A 15443-nucleotide genomic window follows, 5' to 3' on the forward strand; every position below is an offset into this window, starting at 1 on the left:
TCCTCCATCACTCGCCCCCTTGGCCACCACCCCGGAGCTGCCAGCGCAGCCGTCGGATGTCTGCTCTGCTGACTCCATATAATGCAAGTTTTACAAATGAAAATGTCACATGGCCCTAAATTAAATACTTTGGAGAAACCCATTATAATGCAGCAGCACAATTAGCTTTATCAGCCAGCCCAGAGTCATGCCAAAAACCAAAGCCGACTCACTTGACAGGAGCTGCCATCCATGAAACCAAGCTAACGACCTTAATTATATTTTTAGCTTCTAATTTTTGGCTGACAGTATCCTCAATTACCCAGCCCATAATTTGTGCAGGGACGGCGATCAGCCTCACCTGGCCTGTAATTCCCAGATCAGCCCTTTTATCCCTTTTAAATATTAAATTGACTCCCACTGGCCACCCTCCAGTCCTCTGGAATTTCCCCAGGGTTTTAGTGTTAAAAATTAACAGCAGAGCGCCTGGGCAGGCTGCAACCCCCTTCCCATGTGGGTTCTGCCAGGAAAACGCCTCTTCAGAGAGAATTCAGCAGTGAGGAGAAGGAGTTGTTCCCACCAGGTCAAAACTCCATGTAATCAGATCAGCTGTTCTGGACAAAGATTGTTCTTTGACTCATCTCCCTTATCCGCCACCCACGCTTTACACCTCAGCAGATAACCCTGGCACTGAAGCCTCCTCTCCCTGCTCCTTCCCTACGCATTTTTAGGGTTTTTTCCTCATTTCTGTGCCAGACCTCAGCCAACCCAGGTCTTTTCCCATCTGGCCATCCTTGGTCTCCAGCCGGCTGCTGAGTTAGGGGAGCCAGCCCCGAGCACAGCCTGGGTTTTGGTAAAATGTTTCCCTTTCCCTGATCAGTGCTGGGTTTTGGCAAGGAGGCTGTTGCAGCATCACCCTGCTGATGCACAGGGGCACCTCTGGAGCCTGGCTCACCCAGGGCTCACCCACAGCCCTGGCACAACCTCTGTGAGGGTCAGACCCTCAGCACAGGGGCTGCCACAGTGCCCAGACACCGGTGGGTGCTGAGCATCCTTGGGATGCTGCCCCACTGCAGCTCTGGGGGTGGTGACAGGACGAGGAGCAAAGGGAGGAATGGAGCAGTGTGGGGGGTGTGGGGGGCCCTGAACCCCCCAGGCTCTGGGGGCTGCTGCAAACCGAGGTGCCAGGAGCTGCATCCCCACATGGAAATGTCCAAGACCAGGCTGGATTTGGCTTGGAGCAACCTGGGATAGTGGAAGGTGTCCCTGGCCATGGCAGAGGGTGGAACTGGATGAGCTTTAAGGTCTCTTCAACCCAAATCATTCCATGTGTAATGATTCTCCTTGACCTGGCAGGGCTGGAGGATTCTCGGGCTGCGGATGCCGCCGGAGCCCCAGGAGCCAGCGGGAGAGCCGGGCTGGGCTGGCCAAGGGTGCCATCTCCTGGGGACAGATCCGCACAGCCGAGCTGCAGGAGCGGGACAAGGAGCCGCACCCCGAGACACCCCGGGGGCAACAGCCCGGGCTGGGGGAGACAGGGCCACCGGCGCACGGTAACTGATGGTCACCGTGATGGTCACCGTGATGGTCACCGTGATGGTCACCCTGATGGTCACTCTGATGGTGGCCCTGATGGTCACCGTAATGGCCCCCGTAATGGTCACTGTAATGGTCACCTTGACGGTCACCCTGGTGGTCACCCTGGTGGTCACCATGGCATTACCATGGCATGGCCACGGCTCTGCAGAGCCCCGGGGCATCCCCAGGGCCAGGCAGCCAAACCCAGGTGGCAAACCCAGCAGCAGCCCCCTGGGTTTGGGCTTGCAGTGACTCTGTGGTTTGCCACGAGGCGACGGTGGCAGGACGGGGGATGCCCAGGGACAGGCACGTCCTGGCCCCGGTGCCTCCGTGGGGAATTGGGGTGACAGAAATGAGCTCTCGGAGCTGTCTGTGCTCAGCCCGACCCCACAGTTGGCAGTTTCGACCCAAAAGGGCTCCTCCTCCCCTTCTTCCCCCAAAACCCCTTTTTTTCAGGTCCTAAAGAGAGCACGTGTGTGAGTCCTGGACTGCTAAAAAAGCAGATGGGCTGAGGGGAGGAAACCATCCCAGCAAAGCCACTCAAGGGGAAGGCAAAGCACCCCCTAATGTTTTCAGAGCCAAACATTATCCACCCTGTATGCCTGTTACCTGCAGCTCTCCTTGCAGCACTGCCACTGGGGCAAGAGCCCAGCAGAAAAACAGATTTTGTTGTCAGGACAAAACTGAGCCCTGTCACCCCAAAGAGAGTGTGGCACCTCCAGAGCCAGGTGCAGATGGGCACTGAAGGATGCAAAACGATGTGGGGGGGATGCAGGAGAGATGCAGATGGATGCAAAGCCATGTAGAGGGATGCATTGCACTGGGAGGATGCACAGCTACTGGCTGATTCTCTGGGGAACCAGTGAACTCAGCAAAGGAAGGATTTAACCCAGAAATCCAGAACAGGGGATGGTGGTGGCTGCCCAAACCACAGGAACAGCCCCAGGAAGGGCAGGGTGGCAGCCACTGCCTTGGCTGTGAGACAGGAGCTCATGGGGGACCATGTCTGGAGGTGTTGGAGACCCACAGAGCATCCTCAGAGGCTGTAGGAGGAGGGTGATGATGTTTGGGGCACACGGCCGAGGAAATGGGGCTTCAGTCCACACAGCCCCAGAATTCTACAGCTGAAACCACGCTGCCTGATCCCTGCTCAGCGAGGAGGGACAAACCACCCCCAAGTGCTTCTCACTTCCCTCTTGAGGACTCACCAGGGTGGAAACTGCAAGTCTCTGGTGCTATTTACAGAGGTGAGTTTCCCCTGCAAAACCCCAGAGCCAGCAGGCTGGCTCCATCTCTCCGGAGCCATCTCCCTGCTCTGCCACACTCAACCAACTCAGCAATGCCAAAATCAGGATTTCCCTCCCAGTGGGAGACTCAAGCACAGCAATGACCCCATCTTTTTTACCAGATACAGGACATGTGACAGCATTGCTGTGTCCTTGTGGCTGTGGTGTCTCCTCTCCTGGTCCTTGTTCCAAGCCCTGTGGTCCATGGGATGGTGCCAGTGCTGCTTTCCACCCTCCTGCAGGATCTGGGGTGTGATGGGCCACATCCAAACACAAGATGCTGGGTTCCTCTGCTTTGGGGCTCTGCTCTCCTTGAGCAGGATAAGCCTCCAATGCCCCTGCAATGAACACAGTAGCCAAACATCCTCTGGCCTCTCCATTCCAACTCCACAAGGCAAGCACAAAATAGGAGTTTTTGAACCAAACAGAAAACCCTTGATGCTGCTCCACTGATGTTTTTAGTAACAGGTATTGCTGCTTCCTTCCTCCTTCAGCTGCTTCTGCAGAGAGGTCCCTCCAGGCTGAGCTGAGTCACTGTTCTGCCACACTCCCAGCACCTCGTGCCTCTGCCTGGCACCACTGCCAAAGCCATGCCCAGCATCTCTGCAGGAAGAAGGGATGAACCTCTTGGAGGCTGCCAGCAGTGCAGAGGTGGCTCTTGCCCTCTGTGAAAAAAGCTGTTATTAATGTGCTATTAATGTGTTACTAATGCTTTGTGCCCCAACTCAGCCAGCACTAAGTTGCCCATGCAGGACATAGCACAGCCTTCCTGCCTCCCAGATATGGATGCACCTGAGAAAATCAGTGTTTAAGGCACCTTGTTGGGCTCTGGAGACATTCTGTGAGTTGTGAGCAGGAGCCAGGACAGTGGCTGACCATCCTGAGGACATGGAAAGGATGAATGCTCTGAATGATGCTTGGTCCTGGCAATTGCCTCTTGTTCAGAGCAAAACACCTTTCTTTAAAGAAAACATCCCACTGGCACAGGCTGCCCAGGACAGTGAGGGAATCACCATCCCTGGAGGGATTTAGATGTTTAAGTGTGGCACTTGGGGACGTGGCTCATCAGTGAACATGGCAGTGCTGGGGGGATATTTGGACTCGATGACCTTAGAGGGCTTGTCCAGCCTTTATGGTTCTGGGATTCTGCTGCAGTCCTGTGATGCAAGATCAGGTGCTGCAGAGCTCCCACTCCACCAAGACCCTCTGAAATGTGACCACCTGGCCCAGGACACCTGTCCCTGGTCCTGGTGACACATCACCCCACAGTGTCCCCCCACAGTGTCCCCAGCAGCCCAGGGACCCCACGAGCCAATGCAAGGTGCTGAGTGTGCAGCCAATTTGCATGGAAGGGACAAGGGGAAACCCCAGGAAACGCACAGCCCAGGCATTAACCAAATCTCTCTAATAATAAACCTCTGAGGCGTGCAGGGGCTCAGGGCTGCAGCTCGTGGGGCCATGGCAGGAGCCGAGGGAGAGTAGAGACTGCTGGAGAGTCAGACGTGAGTTACCCCACGGAGGGGCTGCAGAGGGATGGATGGGGGTGAGGGGTTTGTCTGTGCCAGGGCTTGGGGTTGGTGGTGCTCCCAGGGCCAGCAGGGAGTGGAGCTCAGAGCTCTCACCTTGCTGAAGGTGGGCAATGCTGTGGGGATGGACAGGGAAACACAGAATGATTTGATCTTAATTCTCATCCAACCCCCTGCCATGGCCAGGGACACCCTCCACTATCCCTGGTTGCTCCAAGCCCCAATGTCCAACCTGGCCTTGGACACTTCCAGGGATCCAGGGGCAGCCACAGCTTCTCTGGGCACCCTGTGCCAGGGCCTGCCCACCCTCACAGGGAAGAATTTTTTCCTGATAACAAATCTATAACTACCCTCCTTCAGCTTAAAGCCATTCCCCCTTGTCCGTGGCTGCTTAAAGCTTGGCATGAGGGGTCCATGGGGGAATTCAGAAGGTCCTGGTGGCTGAGAGGCAGAGGGAAAGACTCACCTGGCTCTTCTGGAAAATCCATGGCTGCTCAGTCCACCACATGTACCTTGGGACTCCCCAGGGAGGAGAAGACCTGTCCTAGATAAGGGCATCTCCTTGGACGTGTGGAGGGAGATTCCAGCCTGCAGCCCCTCGGCTTTAACACAGCTCCAGATCTGCTTCCCATCAATCATCCCATGGGAAACCCCACCTAGGTCAAGGATGGCTCAGCTGCCTGCCATCCCCAGGGCTTGCAGTAACCCCTAAAGGGCTTCCTGCCACCCTTGGGGGGCTTCTCTGGGTATGAAATTTCTCCCAAGAGCATCCAAGGAGTGCAGTGGCCTGAGCCTCGCCCTGCCCGAGGGATGTCTCCAGTCAGCTGGACAGAAAGTCATGATTTAATTGTATAGCAATGTTAATTGAACAACTGGGAATGTCGGGCCAGCATCCCAGTGTAGAGAGGATTTTTTCCCTGGGAATGGGAGGGTTTCACGTGTGCTGCCCCGGGTAGGACCCAGCCCATCCTCAGCCCCTCTGCAGGGAAGGTGCCGGGTGGGCAGCGCCAGGACAGATGTGCAAAGTGCCCAATCTCTGCACACTCCCCAGTCCTGGAGAGAGAGGAGAAATCCTGGCAGAGTGCAGGGGATTTTCTGTGTAAAAATCAAAGGTTTGGCTTTGCTGCAGCAGCAGCTCAGCCTTTGGGCACGCAGAGGCTGACGCTGCAGCTTCGGGGAAGTTCTCAACCTTTGGGCCCTGTCAGCACCAGCATCTCTCAACTGTGCAGGAAACAGCTGTGGCTCCAGGCACAGCTCTGGGTAGGGATGTGGCTCCCTGGAGCCCTCTCAGGCAGCCAAGGGCACATTTCCATTTCCACCTGTGCCACTCTGGTGCTGGGTTAGAGCTTCCTGCAGCTGCTCCATTGTGCTGGCTGCAGACCCTGAACTTGGCACAACACAGGAGCTTTTATCAGCCAGATAGCTCTTCAAAATGTAAGTCTTGAGCAGATTTTTATGCTGCTGAGATTTGCTGCTGTCCCTCTGCCATCACATCCAGTGCACAAGGGCGTGGGGAGCACTGGGGCAGCAGAGGATGGAACAAGCAGCCCATGATAGGGACAAGAGCATGTCCACCTCCAGCTGGCACTGGTTAAACTGGTGCCTGAAGTCTTCTGGGGAGATTTCCCTCCTTCTGCTGCTCTGACATGTCTTATACATCAGCCTGGGTTTCACTAGAAACCGGAACACCCAAGAGAAAGGGCAGGAATGACACACAAGATCTTGTTTCTGGTATTTTCAGAACAGCCTGTAAAGACAGGAAAAGTCCCCAGTGTTTGAGCTCCCACTGGCAGGTGCAGGGATCCCCAGACCCTCGAGGCACCCCTAAGCCAGGGTGGGCTCTCTGTGTGTCCCCTGGGACTGGCACAGGACACACACAGATTTTAAAAAGCAGATTTGGCTGTGTGCTCTTGCTCAAGCCTGGGAGCAGAGAGGGCTGAGGGACAGCCAGAATCTCCCTGCCAGAGGTCCCAGCCCTAGAAAGGGATGAGGTGGTTGCAGAGCAGCCCCGTGGTGGCCACTCCATACCTACCTGTGTCTCTGTCCTGCAGCCATGGATGGGACAGGTGTGGGGCAGGATGCCATGAAGAACTGCACTGACCAGGAGTACTGGGACAGCCTCGTTTTCCAGTGCATCCCCTGCAGCCTTGCGTGCAGCCAGTCCCAGACCAGGAGGTGTGATGCTGTGTGTGGTGAGTGCTGGGGTGAGCCTGGATGGAAGAGTCAGGGATGGGGCAAAGCTGGGAGGGAGGATCAGACCCCAGGGTGAACCCCAGGGCAGGCTCTGAGCCAGCTCAGCTTTGCAGAGCCAAAAACACAGAGGGATGTGATAGCTTCCCATGGACGGGCTGGGGCTGGCAACATGTCGGGAGTGAGGCCAGAACCAAGTGCCTGCACCTCTGCACTGCTCCTTTCTGGGGTCACAAGGCTGCATCAACACTCATGTCGCCTAGTGGGGCCACCCCACCGTCCAAAGGCAGGGCTGGGAGCCACCAGGTTCAGTGGATGTGGATAATGATAAACCCCCGACCTGGGACAGGCACTGAGTCCTGAAAACGGCTGGGGAGGAGGACAAGGGACAAATGAACTTTGTACCCAACCCTGTTGCCAGCACCCTTCCTTGAGTCATGGGCTGAGGTGGCTTCACCCCATCCCAGGGTTCATTCAGTGAACATCTCCCAGTTGGGGACAGGAGATGCCATTCCTGGCATCCCAAGCCAGTGTTGAGGCAGGTTTTGGTGTGTCCCAAAAAGCCATGTGAGCCCCAGGGCAGCAGCATCAGCTCTGAGAGCAGCAGGCAGGAGCTCCCAGGTGAGCACAGCTGCCTTTCCCCAGCTCTCCAGCCAAACACCACCCTAAATCCTGTGGATCTGTCACCCTACCAGCCCTGCAGGGGTTGTCAATGCTTCGTGAAGTGAGCAGGTCCCACCCTGTGCCTGCCAGAGCAGTGAGCTGGGCTCATCCTCGCATGAATCCAGGTCTTGGGGTGGTGGGGGGATCTGCTGAGGACTCTGTGATCATCTTCTTCCCTTCTCTTCTCCTTCCCCAGAGTCCATGGATTGCAACAAGAGACCTGGATTTTACTACGATGAGCTTGTGAAGAACTGCATCAAGTGCAGCTTGGTGTGCGGGCAGCACCCCAAGGAATGTGCCCTGTCCTGCGAGCGTGAGTTGGGGAAGGGGCACCAAAACACCCCCCTTTGTCTCAGGGGACTGCACTTCTGGGGGCCGCCATTTCACTGGGGCTGGGGAAAAGCAGCCAGGGCATCTCTTTCCCATTTTCTCCATCCTACAGTGGCTTTTCCCCATTGTGTGCTATTGTTTTACAGGCTGGGCAGCTCACGCAGCCAGGGTGGAATTGGTAGCTGTGGATGCCACCCGGCTGAGCTGCTCCCAGCCCTCGGGGAGGGGGGACAGGTAGATCTCCAAGTCCTAAACTGGGGTTGAAACAATCCCTGAAGATGGGGGAGGGTGTGAATGGGGTGTGGGAAGGAATCTCCTCTACCTCATCAGTGCCAGCGAGCAGAGGGGGATACAGAGCTACTGTGAAATTCTTTCCCAGTGGAGGACACAGGTGCTATCAGCTCTTTCCCCATCAGAAAGTCACCCCAGAGGTGTCTGATCCCCCCATGTCTCTGCCCCACAGCCACCCCTGCGGGGCCGCCGGCCGTGCTGGAGCAGAAGGGATGCACAGAGCAGGACCCGTGGCTGGTGCTGTACCTGCTGCTGGGGCTCTGCCTCTGCACCCTCATCTGCTCCCTGCTCCTGGGCTGGACTCACCTGCGCAGGAAGGGAGAGGGGGTGTCCTGCCAGGCCAGCGCTGGGACCTGCCACTGCAGGGAGGACCCTGCCAAAGGTGGGTGCTGGCATCACGGGGGGCACTGGGAGAGCGTGGGGAGCTTGTGGGGAACAGGCTGGGGCTGAAAGCAGAGCCAGGTCCTAACAGGGGAGGGAGAAAAAGCCAAGACAACGAGTGTGAGCCTGGAAAAGGAGCAGGACTGAACCCCTGTGCCCGATTCTCCACCCCAGCACCTCAGTCACTCCCTGCAAAACCCCAGCACCTCTCCAGTCCCCATCCAGACGCTGAGGGAACAAACACCTGTCACTGAAAAACCCAGTTTTAGTTCTGCAGCCAGAGGGGCTTCACAATTCCTTGTGTTAGGGAGAAAAGGAGAAAGGATAATGTGGAACAATTCAGCATGGAAAAGGTGCTTTTATTTTGACTCCTTTTCTTCTCTCCTGCCTTTCCGAAGAAAAATTGCCTACTTACCTGTTTCTGCATACACATCACACACATCCATGTTTACATACATCCACCTCAAAGCCATGAATGTCAAAAATCACAGAGGAAGACTCCACGAGCCAGTGTGACACCCAGAGTCACTCCAAGGACTGTCCCTCAAGCCGTTCCTGTCTGCCTTGCTGAAGGACACAGGGATCAAAGGGTCATTTTTAAGATAAGCCACTAGGTTTGGAGAGATTTTCTGTGTGGTTTAGGTGATGCAGCGAATCCAAGCTGGAACTGGGTGTCCTCTCCATTTCCAGGACCAGCTTTTCACAGGCTCTAGTGCAACACTTCAGGGCATTCTCAGGTAAAAGCTGCTCCTAAACCCCCTCAGCTGACACAGAATTTATTTGCAGATCGTCTGGTGGAGGCTGGCAGTGTTGGTGATGGATTCACCAGCATCAGAATCCCAGAGCCAGTGGAAACCTGTGGCTTCTGCTTCCCTGGACATGGCTCTGCTGTACAAGAGACCAAATCCTGCCACAGCAGCTCCTGCCACCCTGGGGAAAGGGCTGCTCCCTCCTTCTCTGGGATCTGCAGCATGGGAAGTGCTGGGGCCATTCCCAGTCCTGACGACGGCCACTTCAAAATCATCTGTTCTCCTTCCCAAGAGAAGACACCCGTGGTGTGACCACAGTGGATGTTCCAGCACGGGATCAGAATGGAGGGATGCTCCCTCTGCCCCCACATCAAAGCTGCTTCACCCTCTATTGCCAGTGACTGGAACAGCCTCTACCCAGCCCAGGCTGTGGGATAGACAGGGCTGGAGGTTGCACAGAGCTGTTTGCTTCCACTCAGGGAACTAAATTCCCATTATTCTTGTGTACTCCCAGTGAAAGAAATCGCTTCCCATGTAGCAGCATCTGACTTCATCCTCCACCTTGACCTCGGTGCCACTGGGGACAGCTCATGGGGGTTTTCCATCCTGGTTCCAGCACCAGCATCCCTGCAAAGGCTCAAGTGGTGCCCACTGGTCCCCATGGAGAGCTCACCTCTCCCTGCTTGGAGATTCCTTCATGTATCAGAACAATTTCCAGCACAGCTGTAAATGTCTTAAACATGGAATTGGATCCAAGGATTTTCTGGTGACATTTATATAAGGAGGCAGTGTGGGAAGCTCCAGTGTTAGTTTCCAGCACTGCCATAGGTGATGGTGAGCCTTTGCCTCATGAACAGGACACGATGCTGCACATGACGAGATGGGACAGGCACCAAAATCCTCAATGGAATTGGGTTTCCATACAAAAATTCATCCAACTCTGAAATTTTTCTACAGAACTGTATTTATGTATATCTGACCTGGGTTACTCAGAAGAGCTGGTAAAAGTGAGGAATCTTCTGGAGTTAAAGCTGCTTTGAGAGAATATTTTTATCTAACCTGGCTTTGAAAGCTACCATGGAAAAATAGGAGTTTCAGTGTGTGACTTGAAGTCCTCATTTCCACTAAAGGAAACTGTAGGAATTTTTTTGTTTAGTTAAGAATCACTCCTGGTAGGAGCCCATCCTTTCCACTGCCCCAAACTAGAGCTTTAAACTTGAAAGAATAAATGTAATTCAATATATGCACAAATTGGTGCTGGGAAAGCAGACAGCTGGAGAAAACATGAGCAGAGTTATAACAGATTTCTATCCCTACTATATTATACATTCCTTTAAATGTAAATACTTTCTTATCATTAAAAAAGGCATCACCTGGGAGGCTGAGCCTCTCACTCTGGTCACCTCCCACTGTCTCAGCATCCACAGTCCATGGGCCTGCCAACCTCCACAGGCAGGGACACCTCCCTCTATCCCAGGTTGCTCCAAGCTCCGATGTCCAACCTGGCCTTGGACACTTCCAGGGATCCAGGGGCAGCCACAGCTTCTCTGGGCACCCTGTGCCAGGTCTTCCCCACACTCACAGGGAAGAATTTCTTCCCAATATCCCATCTAACCCTGCCCTCTGGCAGTGGAAGCCATTCCCCCTTGTCCTGTTACCCTATGCCCTTGTCCCAAGTCCCTCTCCAGCTCTCCTGGAGCCCCTTTAGGCTCTGAGGCCTGCGTGGAGCCTTCTCTTCTCCAGGTGAACATCCCCAGCTGTCCCAGCCTGGCTCCATGGCAGAGGGGCTCCAGCCCTCGGAGCAGCTCTCGGGACTCACTGCACAGTTCCACATCCTGTTTATGCCAGGGGTTCCAGAGCTGGAATCAGAGCTCCAGCTGAAGGGTTTTGCACTCACCTTGAGGCAGCACCAGCACATCCTCCCCTGGCACCAGGGCTGGGAATGCCCCCAGCTCTGTGCCCCCTCTGCCCAAGCACTGCCCAACAAGGACAGGGAATTCAGGAGAAGGAAAACTCTCAGGAGCAGCCAGTGCCTCACCAGGCTGCCCCTTTCCAGCAGGGAGCTCCTGGGGACACTTGGATCCAGTCCAGCCCTGATACCCTACAGACCTTCACGTGTCACCTCCAGAAACCCCTGGTCATGGTACTTATACAAAGAGATTCAGAACCTTATTTAGAAACAGGACAGAATTAAGTGAACACGTGCCACCAGTGTTGCAATTAGGGCATCCCTGGAGGATCAAGAGGTATCAATTATTCAAATGAGAAGGATTTTAGGGCCATGCCTGTGCCAGTGAGAGCAGGAGCTCATCCTGTGTGGCACCAGCAGCTCCTGCCCCAGCTGGCTCAGGAGGCTACTCACACCCAGGCAAAGCCAGGGCTGGGACAGGGCTGCTCCTCCTGTTACCATGTGGTGTCTCAAAAATTAGGGAAAACACTTATCACAAGCCAGACACAAGAGGGGAGCATCCCTCACCCTCCCCTCCTTGTGGGAATGTAACTATGATTATCAGCAGAGAAAAGGTAACACAGAGCAACTCGAACAAATTAGCAGGAAAATAACAAACACCCTTAGATGGAGAACCAAGAGGAATCAATGGATTTGGAATCACATTTTACAGCCAATGGCCAGCAGCTCCAAAGTATCATACCTGGAGACATCAGTTCCAATATTAGAGGGACACTATGTACAGGACACCAGCAATTCCAGACAGAATGAATCAAACCACATGGATTCTGGGTTTAACCAATTCTCACATTTTTGCTTTTTGCATCAGGCACCATCATCAGGCAAAGCTTTATCTCTACTCGAGTGGCTGAGGGACATGAAAATGTAGCTAAAACCACTTTCTGGCTATTTTTGTGTCCCCTGTAGAGCTGTGTTCACTGCTGGCAGGTAACAGAACACACCCCACCGTGAGCCTGCATCGCAGCACCAGTCTTTGTTTCCAGGCATTTCTGCAAATGCCTCCTCCCAACAGATCCAGCTGTGCCGATAGAAAATGTACCTCAAAACAGACAAGTCAAGCCCAAACTGCTCCTCCGGATGAGGATCTGTCACTGGTGGAGGATGCAGCCTGTCACTGCTGAGTGTCAGCACATCAGGGAGGTTTTGCTTCACCCTCCCTTCGGGTGTTCCGCGGCCGGCGCTTTCCTACAGGCGATGTGGAAGGAGTTCCACGGAGAAACCTCCCGGCTCTGCCGGGTACAATTCAGTGCATGAATTCAGCTGCCTGGAGGTTTGGAGGGGGAGAGAAGGCTGCGTTTGAGAGAAAGCAGCGTGAGGGGTAGCGCTGCTCGTATGCCAGCAGCTGCTCTTCCATTTTTATAGGAAAAGGGAAGAAAAAGCTGTCCCCTCCTCTCAGAGCCGGCATGGATTTACTGCTGCTGGAAATAGAACCCGGTGTGGTTCGGGCAGGGAAACAGGGGGTGCGGTGGCAGGCGGGAGAGGGAGGAAGAAAAGAATAATAGAGCTTTTAATATCCCAGAAATTCTGCTTTTGAAACCAGAAAGCTCCCCCCGAGAACCATCTGCGCCGGTGCAGCCGCACAGAGCAGAAGCCTCTCCACCAGATGGGCGGGGAGGAGAAATTAAGGGTGATTTATACGGCTGCCTCGTCCCTAAACAATTTGTTCCTGAAGGCTTAACAAAGCAGGCTGCAGCATCTCCGCGTGTGCTGTGGAAAACAGAATTCATTAAAAGGGCAGCCAAAGGTTTAGACCTCGGCGCCACAAAGCGAAGGCACCGCCGGTGTCATCCTCATCCTCATCCTCATCGTGGCCGGGTGTCTGCCGCGCGGTGGCAGCGCTCATCCAGGCGGGAATGCCAATGCAGCAGCGCTGGGAATGACGAGAGCCTGGCTCCTCCGCAAGGCTGCTGCATTATTAAAGAGCAGCAGAAAGCGTCGCACGGCACCCGCACGATGCTGGGCTCGGGGGGAAGGAGGGGCTCCTCTCCTGCAGATGCTCGGCCGCGTTCCACCGCGGGAACGCTCGGGTTAAACCGTGCGGCACCGAGTACAAATGGAAATTAAATTACCCCGCGTTACACAGGCAGGGGAGGAGATGGCCTCGGTAGCACAGGGGTACCCCCACACCACACCCAGCCTCCTGGGTCTGACTCCAGATGCTTCAACTCGTTCTTTCTTCCTCCTTGCCCTGTCACAGATGTACAAAACCTCCTCGCACTGTTCCAGTCCGTGTGCAAATCAAAAGAATTCCACCGTTCTTCTGTTCAGCTGCTCTTGTAAGGCGCTCATTAAAAAAGCAAACACACTCAATTCCCTTATTTTCCTGTTTATCATACTGTCTCAGGCAGGTTAGACAGCTGTACCTCCTTCCTAGAGCACAGGACTAGAGGCTTAGATCCCTCCCTGCCTTTCCACACTGGCAAAGCTGAGGAATGGCTGGCTGGGGATTCATGCAGAGGTTAAAGATCAGCGAAGCTCTGGCTGTCCCTGGATCCCTGGAAGTGTCCAAGGCCAGGCTGGATGGGGCTTGGAGCAGCCTGGGACAGTGGAAGGTGTCCCTGCCCGTGGCAGGGGCTGGAACAAGATGATCCTAAAAGTCCAACCCAAGCCATTCTGTGAGTTGTGGTGTGACACCAACTTAGACAGTGCCCAAACTGACACTTCACCCTCCCCACAACGGAGAACTAACTGATTTTTGCTCTTCCAGCTCTGTTCTGAAGGTTTCCTCTCCCAGGCTACAATTCCACCCCCAGCCCAAGCTCCTGAGAGCAAAATCCAACACGAGCAGCTCCTGCTGGTGCCTCACCACAGCAATGGAGGGGGAGGAAAGGCCCCAGAGCTGCGAGCTGAGAACACCGACACACAGGCTGTGGCACTGCAAGAGGAGAAGAGCACGTGAGGAGTTAATCCATGTGGGAGGATACAAGGAACCAATACCAGCCTAGCACATACCAGGAAAACGTGTTGTTTACTTAGAGCACTGCAGAAGGGCTCAATAGCAGCAGATCCATCGTTTAAAGCTGCCCCAGCAGCGACCGTTCCCAACAGATGGTACATTTTTCACCACTGAGGTTCTCTCAAGTGTCAGATATATATACATCCACCTTTGGAAGGCAGCAGGGAAAAAAGAAAAAAAAAAACAAACCAAAACCAGCAACAACAAAACAAGTGCTTTAGAGAAATTCAAACTTATTCACAAGATTAAAAAAAAACAAAACAACAAAACAAAACCAAAAAAGAACCAAGACCACTCTTACAGTATAAACACACCAATTCATTCATTTTTACTGATGGTTGCATTTATGAATTTCATTCTCGTGAAAAAAAGGGAATAAAAGGAAAAAAATTAAGAAAATAGCTATTTATAGAAAACAAAACAAAAAAGGGCTCAAACAACAGAACCTGTGCTGATGCTTTTGGATGAGCAGTCCGATGGCATTGAACATTACCTGTGCAAGCAGGCATGCTTGAAAACCTGTCTGAGTACTGCAGCTTCAGTTCCACAATCCAGGATTTCTTTTATGGTTGTTGGAAAAAAAAGAGCCTAATAGTTTCATACTGTATTTATTTAATAACTAAAATTCACAAATAAAAAGATACTTGCAAAGTCCTTTAGTTGTCTCATCCCCTCCTCCTCCACTCTACTGCTTTCAGACCCATATGCATAAAAAAATGGGTTTGGATTTTTAATTTTAACTGTTATATGATTGGTCGTTGGAGCTGAAGCACCGAATGGAGAAGATGCTTTATGGAGATGAGGGTAGAATCCTTTGCCTTCCCACACACATTTTGGAGGAACACAGGAGATGTACCAGTGCCCGGACTCCTCTGCTCCCATTTCCCCCACCCAGAGCATTCCTTTCATTTTATATTTCCTCTGTTAAGTGACTGACTGCAGCCTCTTTTCCCCCTTTCTGCCCTCGTGGGACTGCACACACATCGGACATTGTTCATTTCTCACTCTCCAGGCTGTGAGTCAGTGTCAAGTAGGTCCTGTTTCAGCTCAGTGCGAGTTGGTTTGTAATGGGTCTTTTCATTTCAGGTAGGTCTGTGTGTCGATTCAGAAGGCTTGTGTTGTTTCTTCCTTGTTTACATCTGACAAGCTGCTGGGTAAGGCTATTCATACTCCAGGAACTGTTTGTGATAGAACAGCAAATATCTGGAAGAGAGCAGAGGGACAGTGTCAGTTCTGTGCCAAAGCAGATGAGTTTCCATTGATGCAACCGTAAGACATGAGGGCTGTTAATTTTGGTTTTGTTATAAATTTGAGGTGATTCCAGGGACACTAACCAGGGATGAGAAGGAAGGAAGCCAGCTGACATAATTTTACCAGCAACTCAGGGAACTGAACAGCTGTACATCAAAGAGGAACCCCACGGATGCCCCATCCCTGGAAGTGTTCAAGGTCAGGGACAGGGCTTGGAGCAAACTGGGATAGTGAAAGGTGTCCCTGCCCATGACAGGGGGTTGGAGTGAGATGAGATTTAAGGTCTTTACTTAG

At 53.4% G+C, this 15443-nt stretch overlaps 2 protein-coding genes across 3 annotated transcripts in view; one reads left to right on the forward strand and one right to left on the reverse strand.

Annotated features, from left to right (window-relative positions):
- The first annotated feature begins 6422 nt into the window (after window positions 1-6422).
- TNFRSF13B (TNF receptor superfamily member 13B) lies at window positions 6423-9285 on the forward strand. The gene is made up of 4 exons (XM_062503228.1): window positions 6423-6561; window positions 7419-7535; window positions 8016-8225; window positions 9011-9285. Exons 1-4 carry the CDS (start codon window positions 6423-6425, stop codon window positions 9283-9285), a joined length of 741 nt encoding a protein of 246 aa, XP_062359212.1.
- Window positions 9286-13664: 4379 nt separating this feature from the next.
- The window catches only part of USP22 (ubiquitin specific peptidase 22), a 93226-nt gene continuing 91447 nt past the window's right edge, over window positions 13665-15443 (reverse strand). For both annotated transcript variants that reach the window (XM_062503472.1, XM_062503471.1), the window contains one exon: window positions 13665-15101. In XM_062503472.1, the coding sequence (XP_062359456.1) occupies window positions 15059-15101 (43 nt within the window). In that variant the 3' untranslated portion in view covers window positions 13665-15058. The remainder of the gene's footprint in view (window positions 15102-15443) is intronic.

This window comes from Cinclus cinclus, chromosome 16 (genome assembly GCF_963662255.1).
Source record: "Cinclus cinclus chromosome 16, bCinCin1.1, whole genome shotgun sequence".
In the NCBI taxonomy this organism is placed as follows: domain Eukaryota; kingdom Metazoa; phylum Chordata; class Aves; order Passeriformes; family Cinclidae; genus Cinclus; species Cinclus cinclus.

Bases quoted from the DNA above. Each gene is read 5' to 3' on its own strand.
- TNFRSF13B (XM_062503228.1), top strand. From the start codon at position 6,423: ATGGATGGGACAGGTGTGGGGCAGGATGCCATGAAGAACTGCACTGAC. The intron at 7,536-8,015 runs GTGAGTTGGGGA...TCTGCCCCACAG, and splicing joins ATGTGCCCTGTCCTGCGAGC to CCACCCCTGCGGGGCCGCCG. The intron at 8,226-9,010 runs GTGGGTGCTGGC...ATTTATTTGCAG, and splicing joins CAGGGAGGACCCTGCCAAAG to ATCGTCTGGTGGAGGCTGGC.